The sequence below is a fragment of the Penicillium diatomitis genome (genome assembly GCF_028827545.1).
Source record: "Penicillium diatomitis strain IBT 30728 chromosome Unknown utg000009l_segment0_segment0, whole genome shotgun sequence".
NCBI classification, from domain to species: domain Eukaryota; kingdom Fungi; phylum Ascomycota; class Eurotiomycetes; order Eurotiales; family Aspergillaceae; genus Penicillium; species Penicillium diatomitis.
In genome coordinates this window covers 1,584,134-1,597,907 of record NW_026623181.1, presented here as the reverse complement: position 1 = coordinate 1,597,907, position 13,774 = coordinate 1,584,134, and the positions used below count along the sequence as shown (strand labels likewise).

The following is a 13,774-nucleotide window of genomic DNA, read 5'->3' as shown; positions in this document are numbered from 1 at the left end:
TTTGTGCGTGACTGCAGCCTGCCATACATCCATTCATTTGTTGATAGACAAGTTACCTAGCCATCGGCTCCACCTACTTATTTCTCGTCGGACTATTCGAAGATCACGTGAAAAAGGTCACGTGCTGCACGCCTCTCTATCGGGCCTAGCCCGCTTCGGCCGCGCCGCAGCATCAAGATCCTCGAAGATCAATAATCGTTTCCTTTCAACTTACCACGCTGAGAGATCTTTTTCATCTCACCAAGCTCTCTGTGCCACCCATTTGCTTGTCTGTGGCATTCGCAGGAAATCCACCTTTACGCTAGTCACTGACAGGTGGGTGTCGCAGCGCGTTGGGTGATCTCTCACCTTACTATCTTCCCACGCTGCGAACGCGCCCTCCCTGCGCCCTCACCGCAACCGCTTTCTCCGTTTCCCTTCGTTTTCTACGTCACAACCAGGATCTGCGAGGTCCAGAATCACTGCAACCATGGCGGACTACGACGAAGCCTACGAGGAGCAATTCTATGACGATGCCGAAGATGGAATCACCTCCGAGGACTGCTGGACAGTGATCTCGTCCTTCTTTGATGTGAAAGGTCTTGTATCCCAGCAACTCGATTCTTTCGACGAGTTCATTTCTTCGACTATGCAGGAGTTGGTGGAGGAGCAAGGGCAGGTTGTTTTGGATCAGACTGTCCCCCCCGACGAGGACGAAGCCGAGCCCGTCGTTGTGCGCCGATACGAAATCAAGTTCGGCACTGTCATGCTTACACGCCCATCCGTCACGGAAGATGACGGAACGACAGTGAGCATGCTGCCTCAAGAGGCCCGCCTGCGAAACCTGACCTACGCCAGTCCCCTCTATCTGACAATGAAAAAGTTCGTCACCGAAGCGCGAGAGTGTCCAGTGGCTGACCGGGAGGAGGGGGAACCCGTTGATGCAAACGACGAGGACAAGGAGCGAGGAACATATCTGAAGTGGACCCCGCGAACCCAGGACTCCGGCTGGCAAGAGGAGGAAACCATCTTCATCGGCAAAGTTCCGATCATGCTGAAGTCCAAGTACTGCTGCCTGAAGGAGGCTCCTGAGGATCGTCTTTATGCCTGGAATGAATGCCCCTATGATTCAGGTGGTTATTTCATCATTAACGGCAGTGAGAAGGTGTTGATTGCTCAGGAGCGTAGTGCTGGGAACATCGTGCAGGTCTTCAAGAAGGCCCCGCCCAGCCCAACACCGTATGTTGCCGAAATTCGAAGTGCTGTTGAGAAGGGTTCACGTCTCCTTTCCCAACTCGCACTCAAGCTCTTTGCGAAGGGCGACGGTGCAAAAGGCGGATTTGGTCCTACCATCCGTTCTACTCTTCCCTACGTCAAGTCTGACATTCCCATTGTCATCGTTTTCCGTGCTCTTGGTGTCGTGTCCGACGAAGATATTCTCAACCATGTCTGCTACGACCGCAATGATACCCCCATGCTGGAGATGTTGAAACCATGTATCGAGGAAGGCTTCGTTATCCAGGACCGCGAAGTCGCTCTTGACTTCATTGCTAAGCGTGGCTCTTCACAGTCTAATCTGAATCACGAGCGACGTGTCCGATATGCGCGAGAGATCATGCAGAAGGAGCTGTTGCCCCACATCTCCCAAAGTGAGGGCAGTGAAACACGAAAGGCCTTTTTCCTGGGTTACATGGTTCACCGTTTGCTGCAATGTGCACTGGGTCGCCGAGATGTGGATGACCGTGACCATTTCGGAAAGAAACGCTTGGACTTGGCCGGTCCCCTTTTGGCTGGTCTTTTCCGCGTGCTCTTTACACGTGTCACTCGTGACCTGCAACGCTACATGCAGCGATGTGTGGAGACAAACAAGGAGCCCAATCTCCGCATTGGCCTCAAGGCCGCAACCCTTACCGGTGGCTTGAAATATGCCTTGGCGACGGGTAACTGGGGTGAGCAGAAGAAGGCTGCCAGCTCCAAGGCTGGTGTGTCTCAAGTGCTGAGTCGCTACACATTCGCTTCAAGTTTATCCCATCTCCGTCGCACAAACACCCCAATTGGTCGTGACGGCAAGATTGCAAAGCCTCGTCAACTACACAATACCCATTGGGGCCTTGTGTGTCCAGCTGAAACTCCTGAGGGTCAAGCTTGTGGTCTTGTCAAGAACTTGGCACTCATGTGCTACATCACCGTTGGAACGCCTAGCGAGCCCATCGTCGACTTCATGATCCAGCGAAACATGGAGGTTCTTGAAGAGTTTGAGCCCCAAGTTACTCCCAATGCTACCAAGGTGTTTGTCAATGGCGTTTGGGTCGGTATTCACCGTGATCCCACACACCTGGTGAGCACTATGCAGTCCCTGCGTCGACGTAACATGATCTCTCACGAAGTCAGCTTGATTCGTGACATTCGTGACCGAGAATTCAAAATTTTCACAGATGCTGGACGTGTGTGCCGCCCTCTATTCGTTGTTGACAATGACCCCAAGAGTGAGAATTCAGGAGGTTTGGTTCTCAACAAAGAGCACATTCGTTTACTGGAATTGGATAAGGAGCTTCAGCGTGATTTGCCGCCAGAGCAATTCCGTGAGCAGGGCTTCGGTTGGGATGGCCTGGTCAGGTCCGGTGTCGTGGAATACGTTGATGCTGAGGAGGAGGAGACGATCATGATTGTCATGACTCCTGAGGATCTCGAAATTTCCAGGCACCTTAAAGCTGGTTACGCCATGCCTGAGGAAGACAACACCGACTTGAACAAGCGTGTTCGTACTGTTACTCAACGAGCACATACCTGGACGCACTGTGAGATTCATCCTAGTATGATTCTTGGTGTCTGTGCCAGTATTATTCCCTTCCCCGATCACAACCAGTCCCCTCGTAACACATACCAGTCTGCCATGGGCAAGCAAGCTATGGGTGTCTTCTTGACGAACTTTGCGCAGCGCATGGAGACAATGGCCAACATTCTCTATTACCCTCAAAAACCCCTTGCCACCACAAGATCAATGGAGTTCCTTCGCTTCCGCGAGTTGCCCGCTGGTCAAAATGCTATTGTCGCCATCGCCACATACTCCGGCTACAACCAGGAAGATTCTGTCATTATGAACCAGAGCAGTATCGACCGCGGTCTTTTCCGCAGTTTATTCTATCGAACATACACCGATTCGGAGAAAACGGTTGGTACATCCTTTGTCGAGAGTTTCGAGAAGCCATTGAGAAGTCAGACCATTGGTATGCGCAAGGGCACTTACGATAAATTGGACGAGGACGGTATTGTCGCTCCTGGTGTGCGTGTTTCTGGAGAGGACATTATTATTGGCAAAGTTGCTCCCCTCGCGCCTGATGCTGAAGAGCTTGGCCAACGGACCAAGTCACACACCAAGGTCGATGTGTCGACGCCACTTCGCAGTACCGAGAACGGTATCGTTGATCAGGTTGTGATCTCAACAGCCAACGATGGTCTCAAATTTACGAAAGTTCGCATGCGTACCACCAAGGTTCCTCAGATTGGCGACAAGTTTGCCTCGCGTCACGGTCAGAAAGGTACCATTGGTATCACCTACCGACAGGAGGACATGCCTTTCAGCCGCGAGGGCCTGACACCCGATATCATCATCAATCCCCACGCCATTCCCTCTCGTATGACTATTGCTCACTTGATTGAGTGCCAGCTGAGTAAGGTGTCTGCCTTGCGTGGTTATGAAGGTGATGCCACTCCCTTCACAGACGTCACGGTGGACTCCGTCTCGCGTCTGCTTCGTGAGCATGGTTATCAGTCTCGCGGATTTGAAGTCATGTTCAACGGTCACACAGGACGCAAGTTGGTGGCTCAAGTCTTCCTCGGCCCTACATACTACCAGCGTCTGCGCCACATGGTGGATGACAAGATTCACGCTCGTGCTCGTGGTCCAACTCAGATCTTGACTCGCCAGCCCGTGGAAGGTCGTGCGCGTGACGGTGGTCTTCGTTTCGGAGAAATGGAACGTGACTGCATGATCGCTCACGGCGCCAGCCACTTCTTGAAAGAGCGTCTCTTCGATGTTTCAGACCCCTTCCGAGTTCATATCTGCGATGACTGTGGGCTGATGACTCCCATCGCGTAAGTCCATCCTCTCTCCCGACTGTTTTCACCCTTCGAAACTGTGTACTGACCAACCTACAGCAAACTCAAGAAGGGTCTCTTCGAGTGCCGTCTTTGCAACAACAAGCACCGCATCTCTCAAGTCCATATCCCTTATGCCGCCAAGCTTCTGTTCCAAGAGCTGGCCTCGATGAACATCGCCGCTCGCATGTTTACTGACCGATCTGGTGTTTCGGTGCGCTAAAAGCCGACCATTTCGACATCGATTCACACGACCCCGTCATCTTCTTCCCCTGGGCGTCATCCCTGTCTCCGTCGCCTTTCCTTCTTTGTATTTTAATGATTTGCCCGAAAAACATTTTCATCTGCGGGGGGAACTTTCTGCTGCGGCGTCCAGGTTTCATGAACAGAGCTTCTGCTTATCTATTAGTTCCATACCAAGCTCGAATCTCAGACGCTTCAAAACATCATCTTTTTCCTCTCGATCAATATAATCTCTCGCGGCTCGTAGGAATCTTTCTTCGAAAGTCATTGACAGCAATGCATGGAAGTTCACTTACTCGACCGATGAAGTAACGCCACATATGTAGGTAAAATTGACCTATGCTGTCCACCCCAACTCCACACCTCATCCATCCCTTAGAGGGACGTCTATTCATCGAATGAATACGCCATTACTCTAGTACCTATAGAAGAGCCCAGGTGTGAGTGAAGTCCGATAGCCTTCCAAGATTCTTATCCAACGTCGGGCTTCCGAGCCAAATGGTGGAAGTAATCTAGATTGCAACAACCAGGTAGGTATGCCCTCCAAATCTGCAGTCCTGGAACCTCAGTGGGGACGTAATCCTTGGGCTTGAAGAAATGGATTTCACAGGTTCACTGCAATGCTGTTTGCTTTGGCGTGGACTAAATAGGTACGTCCGCACGGAAGTAGCTTACATTCAATCGCATTATAGCCATCCACTCAATATGAGTGAAAGTTCTTGTAGGGAAGTCTACAATTTGTGAATATTCAGGCTGATCACAGACGCTTACACGGAAAGCATATATATGACTGGAAAGCATATATATGACTGCGTGATCCTATTAAGCAGTAACCCCTGTTGACGGCAGGTGGTCACCTCCATAGAGATTTCATGGACCTGTCTGATCGGCTGAGGAGGTGGGGGAAGGAGTGCCATGTCCGCCAACATATCGTGTGACGAGCCGGGGAGGGGATGGATGTTTGGATGTAGTGCGTTGAACTGATTTCGCTAGAAGAGAGACAATGGGATACCTTCTTTCATGAGGGATGTGATTCCCTCATCTACACGCTGTGCTGCTGGTTTGAAGATATGAGAGAAATTGATATTATGGGAATTTACCACCACATGTGCTAATACTTGAGCTCAGCTGCCATCATGGTATATCAAATAATTACAACAAAATGAAAAGGAGCTGTCATGGCCAGCATCACAATTAAGGGAAGGAGGGGAAACACCATCTAGAAACCGGGGTTGATGTTGAAAGGTAAAATCTTAGTTAACCTCGACCGTGACAGACCTGAGGTTTCAACCGAACAACATTGTGATAATAGGTGAAATTTCCAAGGGCGCTTTAGACTCTGCTAATAAAGCGCTCCTTCTTCTTTGTCTTCTTCTTCTTCTTCTTTGTCTTCTGGCTTGGTCCCGGGCTAACCGCGACTTCTGCCATCTCCTGGATCTTGCTTGACGATGCTGTAGCCTTACTGGTTGAAGACTGGTCATCGTTACCAATACCGTTCGTCGTCGGGCGCTGCGGCGAACTGCTATGGGACGCCAAAGGACCCGGGCTGGATTTTTCTGTGAGATCGATCACTTCAGAAACTTGAGAGACACTGGGCTGAGATGTAAAGGAGTGTTGTGGGCGTCTGGAGCGAGTGGATGTCGCAGGGGAGCCATATTGGCGCAAAGAATCGTCATTGAGATTAGGCGAGGGGTGAGACACACGCTGCGCGCTTGTGGGAGGTCTCGGTGAAGTCTGTGAGGAGAGGTCAGGGCTCTGATTGCTGTGGAGCACACTGTCTTCTTCATCATAATCATCATCCCCCTCCTCCCTCTCCGCTTCGGTGTCGCCTGCATTGAAGCAGTCGCTCTCTAGTAACTCCAGCATGCTGCTGTTTTGCGTCGGGGTAGGCCTCTCACTTTGCTGCTCTTCGGAACTAGAACTGGGTCTGGAACTGACACTGGGAGCAGGCGATGACTTTTTGAGATCGGTCTCGGCAGCTTCGACTGTATGGTGAGCCATGGAGACTAGAGTCTCGTTGCTGGCAGAGATGTGGCTGTTGTCGACAACTTGTCGATCTTGCGGAGTGCTGTCCTGCTGAGTGTTCGAGAAAGATTGGTTCGCAGAGGTAAAAGAAATCGCAGACATATCTTGATTCGCGTGACCCACGGCTAGCATCGACTGTTCGCCGACGAGAGTATGCCCGTCCAAGCCTGAGTCTCCAAGCTCATGATATCGAGGCCCTATACTAGTTCCTGGCGAAGATCGCGCGGAGTGAAAGCCCGAGAAATTTGGCGATGGGACAGCTGGCGACTCGCTGTACTCGTCGTCTGCATATCTGCCACGAGGGACGCGAAGTCTGGCAGCGGCAGCGGTTGGGGTTCGAGAAGACGCCGCTTCCGTAGCTCTTGCGGGAGATCCATTGAGGGAGGGCAAGCGACTGGCAGCCGTCTCCAGGGTCACATAAGTGGTTTCATCCAGGTCCATTTCGATGGGTGAGGATGGTGACGATGCGGGCTGGTCATTTGGCATAGAATCCTCTACTACAGATACACTTTGAAGACAGTGAGCACACGCAAACGAATTCAAGGGTTCAGTTGACTGACGTGCTACCCTCTCTGGCGGACGCTCCAGATTTGTCATTCTCTTCGGCTTGATCACCACCAACGCCACTGATATCAAGAGCTGCAGTGCGAAGAAGCTTTGGCTCGGCGAGCTCTGACATGTCGACCTCACGATACCCGTCGTCTTCGTCATCTTCTTCCATTCCCGGCATTTCAAAATCAATGTATGCGCGAGGTTCTTCGTCTTCTGGGTCCCGCTCTTTGGGCTTTGGCCGTCGATCGCGTGCTGCCAGGCGAATCTTGATTTCGCCATTGTTGTGCACCTCATGAATTTCAGCAACACGATATCCTGAAAGCACAGGCTGCCAGTTGGTCGCTTTTGACATGTCCAGTTGCTTGAAAGCAATGATTGCTCCAACCTTTGTATCCTTCTCGGATAGATCGGCCAATGAACTTGGATCGGCAGGCATCGGGGGCAAATCATCAGCCAGACTTGTTTCAGATTTCACCTGGTGGTCTGCGGCCTGTGCTGTTTCATTCTCAGCTGTTGGCCATTGACAATCGTAATTGAGCATGTGCGACTCGCTTGCGTTATGATCATAATCGTCGTACTCCCCATGCTCGTCTTCCTCGTAGACTTGGACTCTCTGCTTGCGCTTACGCTTTTTACCCCAGCCGTTACGCTGACGAATGATCTCATTCGCCTCTTTGTCCCATCTCTGCACAAAGGGAAACGGCGGCGCAGTCAGCACAATGTCATCATGGATACACTCAACCGCTTTGATGACTAGCTTGTTCTCCCAGTCGTCGTCACCGCCGCTCTCTTCATTCATTTCCTCCACGGGTGGCCGAGATGCTTTAGCCTTGCGTGAGTGAGCAGTGCTGGCCTGTGCCGCGAGCTTCCTTCGCGTGGCCTCCACATCCTCTTCGGTCTTTGGCGTGCGGACTCCCAATGACCCAAACAGCATACGTCGTGAGCTTTCAATGTCAAGCTTCCGTGGATTCGATGTCTCTCCAGCTACTCCAGCGTTTGCGGAAACAGATCTCTCAACACTGCTGGAATCACCGGAACGCTGGGGCTGCGTAATCTGCTTCTCAGAAGTCTCATCGACGTCCACGCCGCCGCTAGCCAAGTCCCGAAGGAGCTTCTCCCGTCTTGCTTCGAATTCGCGCTGCTCATCTTCTTTCCTTTGAGCCGCGTTTGTAGAGGCAGACAAGATGCTGGTCTCCTCGGGCAAGTGCCAGCCGCCGTTCTTTTCCTCCCATTCACGAAGAGCAGCGAAATCAGCCTCCTCGGGAAGAATCTTGAGCTCTTTCAACTTTGAGAGTCTGCGCCGTAATTTAAAGCGCATGTTGCTTTTCTTCGTGCGCGTTGATCCTTTCCCGGGTGGATTCATCATAGTCGACTGGGTCTTTTTGGAGATGACCGAATCGTCCTCTTCCTCCTCGGACTCAGATGTATCGTCCTCCGAAGTCGAGCTGGTACTCGAAGTATCGGATTCTGCTGATGAGGAGGCAGACACGTCTTCAGGCGGGGAGTCTTCGTCAGACGAGACCTCGGGATCCTCTTCATCTTCTGCGTCCTCCGAGTCCGAGCTGGATTCACTTGATGAGGAGGAGGACGAGTCTTCTTCTTCCTGCGTGGGGCCCCCAGCGGCCAAGTCGGCACGCGGGGCTCCTCCGTTGAACCTGACGGCCTTGGGCATACGGGGCGAAGAATCCTGGTGACCCGCGGAATGTTTGCTAGAGAAGGAGGACGCACCCACAAGCGAGCTTTTTCCTTGGGATTCCGAGGATAAGGGCCTCTTGGCGATTGAGCTTGGGCGTAGAGACGGGCCTGATGACTCTCGAGGCTGAGAGTGTATGTTTAGGATCCGAGGCTCAGAAATCTCGAACTCTTCTTTCAAAGCTTTGAGTTCGTCCTCGAGCTCATCCGCTTCATATTCAATGTCGGCTTCTTCATCAGAGTCTGAGCGGTAGGAATCTTCCCCAGAATCCTCATCCATGGCCTCATCCGCATTCCCTGAGTAATTGACAGGATGGCGGATCACAGTCCCCATGTCCGAAATCTCATGGTCGGCTGGCAAAACTGAAAGCTCTTTTCCGTATTGACCAGGATCTTGAGGAAGCCATTCATCGTCACTTGCATGGCCTCTCTGCACTCTGACGTTTGCACCGGGATCTTCGTACGTTGGTCCCTGGTCCCATCCAGAGAAAGCAGTCCGCCGCTTCTTTCTGGGCGGAATTGTGATAGCCGGTCGATTCGAGGTGGTCCGTTTGTAAAAAGGCATGCCGAACGGCACTCCATCAATCAAATGTTTCCCATCGCCAGTGATTTGGTGACGGCCGCAAATACGCCGAGCACGAAGGTCAGCCAGTTGAAGCGCTCGGATCCTATGCAAATCGCAACATGTTAGAGCTTGATTTTGGCAGTAATAGGAAATCCTATGGAGAATAGGGTCCCGGTGGTTTCCCTACACGACTTCGTCCCCATCCCTCAGCAGCCCATCCACCTCCATGAAATGGAGGCACTCCGATCCCCCAACCTCGACGACGTAGTCCTCCAGGCCCCACTGACCGCTAAACTCCGGGTCAAATATCGTCGGTTCTGTTTCGAGTGGGACAACTTCATTCACATCTTCCAGCAACTGTGCGATCGTGTACCCTCCATTGGCGAAGGCGATGTTCGGCGTGCGCGAAGACGCGACCATCGACGCCGTTGCCGGTTGATGAGACCCATATTCACCTAAGGTCGAGGACGAGCTCGTTGTCCAGAGAATTCGTGTCGGCGGTAGGCCATGGCGAGATATGACGAGGTGCAAGCGCATGATGTAGCAGTTGTCGGAGCTAGATCGTTTGCCTCGGGCACAGAGGTTGGGAGAGCTTTGCTGTCGCGGCCGCTATTCCTCGATCGTCCCCTGTTTCAGAACGTTGGAGCACCCCCGCAATGCCTGCAAGATCTTTCGTGAAGAAGACTCAATTCCCTTTCAGTGAGGCTTTATTATGTGTAGAAAGACTTGCGACGGAGATGACGTTGATCGACCCCCAATTCGACGGGCCTTGGGGGGATAAATTCGTTTGTCCAGGAAAATGGAAGCTTCCATCATGGGGGAGCGCGTGGAGGCGCGCTAACCCCGATTTGTACTAGCCCCACATGTATAAGATCGGCGCTGTCAACAACTTCCCGCAAACATCAGATCTACGGACAAACAACAGGCAGGCACGACCTGAGATGGAGAGGCAGAAAAACTTGGGCAACGACTCACGTTGTTTGCTCCCATCTCAAAAGAGGGCAAAAAAGAATTCGATTTTTGCCGGACTCGAACCGCAGACTTTCTCTGCATTATGGTACCTTTGCCCAAGGTCTCTTTGATACTGAGACACTTTGTGTATACATCAACCCCCCCCCCAAAACCTCAACTCCAACCAAAGCATACTCTCAGCGAAGCTCAGCAGTCTCTCCTACAACAACTTCATAAACTTTGCCGAGGCATTGTCTTGTGGCCTTCACTGAACTAAATCATCTTCCAATCCAGGGGAACGTCTTATCGTCAAGAATCAAAAAAATATCATCGGAAAAAATTATTGAAAAAAAAAAATTGGCCGCCGCCTGACGCGTCCGTCAGGTCGGACTTCCCACCCACCCAGCCAGCCAGGCCTGTGAAACCTCGGTACCCGAAGGTACCAGTGAGGCACACCCAAAGGTATATGCCATGCCCTTAGCTAAGGGGCACGGCAGGGGAGAGACCCCCCGTCGGGGACCTCTCCTCACTGCACCACCAGGCCTGGCTGCTGGAATGGTATACCATTTGCTCGACTATAAAGGAGAAAAGGTCAAGCTTTGGCACTCCTATACCTCACTACTGGAGATTCTCTCAGATCGAACGTCAGATTGGAATTTCAACGCACTCTGCTAAACCATGACTCTCATGATAAATGATGTACCCTTCACGTAGAGCAAGCGGTTACTGTCTATAAGGGTGATGATATGAGCACATCACGTTTTTTTCATATGTCCGGAATGCTGAAGCAATCATATTAAGTCTAGCAGGCATGTATCCCCACACGCAACGTATTGGGTCGTAGCCTGAGATGGATTCTCAAGATATGTTGATTCCATCTTCGTCCCGGTGATCTTGTGATATACATACCCATCCGAATTGGAAAAGACACTCGATCATCAACAGACAGTGTCGATGTCATTCACAGCTGTAATGCGATTTGACCGTCATGTCATAAACGCCAACTCTCGAAAGTATTCGAGGATGACTTCCAAGGCGTGCCTCATGGGCGAATACATGATTCGAAGTGATAGGTACTTGACGATCAGGTTGTAAGCGACGATATGAGAATTTTTCTATGGGTGAGGTATGTTGGAATTGTGATAGGTGTTTATTGAGATGGCTGACTTCAAGTTACTCTGCTCTACGAGACCATACAGAAGAGGACAAAGACACTCTGGATTCGAGGTTCATGTTTCCATTCACGGTTCATCTCGACTCAAGCTTGGACATCTCGGCTTCAAGCAGTCAGCTAAACACGACAAGGTCCCGGGATTGTAGCACCACTCGACAGTAGCATATGAATATTATTCACTAGTGAGCAATATAAAGACAAGAGGGTATTGAAGGATGCCTTGGTCATGTCACAAAAGCTGCAAATTATACTATGTGGGAGCTCACTGCTGACGAGCCATGAGCGTGTTGACAAGTGATGGAGAAGATGCCATCTCAACACGAAAGAGACAGGCGTTCGGTGTGCAGTAATAAGAGCTTATCTCAGTGCGGCATACTGGCATTGCGCGGCACAGGCTTCCTCGCTGGAACTCCCAAATTCTTAGGTCGCGGGCTATTTCGTGATGGTTGACGATCGATTTCAGCATGGGGCGCTAAGTGCACTTCGGCAACCGGCTCGTACTGTGGGGGTCCTTCTTGGCGTGCATCATTGCGATGACCTTTCATCATGCTTTGAGATCGTGTGACGGGGGTCGTAGGACGGGACCCGAAATTTGACTCGGGAGGAGTATTGGGAAGCATGTCAAAGGACTCCGATGAGGAGCGACGTGCGTGACTCGACGAAGCCCAGGAACCTTCAGCAGCTGAGCCGTCTTCACGGAAACTTGCCATTTCGACTGCAGATTTGGGATCAGTGGCAGATTCTGCAACGCTTCGGGAGGACGTGGCATCTGGTGGGTGATACTCGCGACGTGGTCCATCTACGGGACTGATGTTTTCGCCCATCGCGTCCTCGTAGCTGGGTGGTGCGTCCTCGTGCAAAACCCCTTCGCTTACTGGGACAGGTCCTGCAGGGGGCGGGGGGGGCATTGGGGGTCGTTCTCCCTCATGGGGCTGCGATGGAAACGGAACCGGAGCGGGTTTTGAGGATGTGGACTGTGGGGTTGCTGCTGCCATGGCTTCCAATAGTGCTGAAGGTGGCTTGATTCCTGAGTACACTTTGACGGGCATCCGCAGTGGTAGCACGATCATTTGTGGCTACAGAAATCCTTGTCAGTCACAACATCCCGCACAGCAGACTGGGAAAGCCTTTCTTACCTGTGTGTTTCCAGTCGTGCCATGAGTCAACCCCACTCGAACCTCCAGTTCATAGCTTCTTTCGATATTGCAGGTCTCAAAAGACGGAGCCACCGAGCTTGGAAGTGGTAGGCCGGCCCAAATCTTGGGGTCAATCGTCCAGTCTGTGCCAGCGGGATCGCCTGGTCGACTGAGCGCCTGGCCCATGTTGCTCGAGCTCAGGACTACCCATGAGCCATTTTCCTGCCATGTGAGATCGTGGGCAAGGACTTTCGTGTATGATATCAGCTCGATCTGCAGCATTTGCAGAAAGACCACCTCTGGGGCATTGTTTACTTTCTTTACGATAAGACGGAGTGGGATGGGTTCATTGCACGTGAGAATGGAAGGATTAGGAAGCCGCGACTCGACGGACACCCGCGGGAGTTCCTGGGTCGACTCGCGCAGCGTGGTGGTACTTCGACCGAAGAGGCCGCTCTTCTTTTTCGTCAGCGTTGGTGGGCTAATGAACTGATGCTGCCGACGGGCGTAAGTCTCCTCATTGGGATTGCCAGTTCTTGGAGGCTCAATTGGTAGAAAATTGAGAGGCACAATCTGAGAATTCATGAGTTAATTATTTTGCCGCATAGAGCTTGTCACGGTCATAATGTAGGAAGAGGAGCTCGCGTACGGTTCTGATATTCTCCTTGTAGAACTGGGGTCTGATCACGGTGGCTTTGACGAAATACTGAATCTCGGCCATGCCGGGATACCCACTCAATGAAGGAGGAAGAGTTTTTTTGACGTGTCGATTGGTATCGCGCGCCATCTCTACTTTCAGACCCGACGTGACGAGATTGGTCCGCATGCTGTTGATTGCATTGCAAGAATTGTTGAAGGGAAACTGACAGATGGTTAGAACATGGGCGCTTCACGTGCAATGAACATCACTAAAGGACGGCTCTCACCTTGAAACTAAAAGGGTACGAGTATGAGCCGGCAGCGAAAGTGTACGAGGGCGCCGGCGTCCCCGTCTGCATGACCGCTGGCGTAGGAAAAACGGTCGCAACCTTGTAGAGAATCTGCGGTCAATCAGCAGGCATGCTCCCAACCCGAGGTCAAAGTAGGACCTGATTGAGTCTCTCCGGAAGCTCCAGCATCTGGTCGAGACCGTTGAAATACATACTTTATGGACTTCCAGCTCGGTGCGCTTCTTGTCCGAATTCACATGGTGAGGATGGCGAGGGCCGGAGAGCCGCGTTCGGCTCACTCCCTCCAGCTTGACCTGAATTCCCCCGATGGCAGCTTCCGTTGGGAGCTGCAGAACCACTTTGCCCGATAGAAAGTCCAAATTGGTGTAGTGCGCATGATGGCTGTCTAGGAGGATTGTCGCGGACATGG

The 13,774-nt window shown here is 51.9% G+C and overlaps 3 protein-coding genes across 3 annotated transcripts; 1 reads left to right on the top strand and 2 right to left on the bottom strand.

Annotated features, from left to right (window-relative positions):
- Positions 1-469: 469 nt before the first annotated feature.
- On the top strand, positions 470-4,300 carry N7539_006965 (DNA-directed RNA polymerase II core subunit RPB2; the record flags this gene model as incomplete). Its single annotated transcript, XM_056936566.1, has 2 exons — positions 470-4,074; positions 4,138-4,300. 2 exons carry the CDS (start codon positions 470-472, stop codon positions 4,298-4,300), a joined length of 3,768 nt encoding a protein of 1,255 aa, XP_056788501.1.
- A 1,352-nt stretch (positions 4,301-5,652) lies between these two features.
- On the bottom strand, positions 5,653-9,691 carry N7539_006964 (uncharacterized protein; the record flags this gene model as incomplete). Its single annotated transcript, XM_056936565.1, has 3 exons — positions 5,653-6,853; positions 6,906-9,257; positions 9,342-9,691. The coding sequence occupies 3 exons, from the start codon at positions 9,689-9,691 to the stop codon at positions 5,653-5,655; spliced, it is 3,903 nt and encodes a 1,300-aa protein (XP_056788500.1).
- Positions 9,692-11,641: 1,950 nt separating this feature from the next.
- On the bottom strand, positions 11,642-13,772 carry N7539_006963 (arrestin (or S-antigen), N-terminal domain protein; the record flags this gene model as incomplete). Its single annotated transcript, XM_056936564.1, has 5 exons — positions 11,642-12,355; positions 12,416-12,988; positions 13,065-13,277; positions 13,342-13,455; positions 13,560-13,772. The coding sequence occupies 5 exons, from the start codon at positions 13,770-13,772 to the stop codon at positions 11,642-11,644; spliced, it is 1,827 nt and encodes a 608-aa protein (XP_056788499.1).
- Between the last annotated feature and the right edge of the window lie 2 nt (positions 13,773-13,774).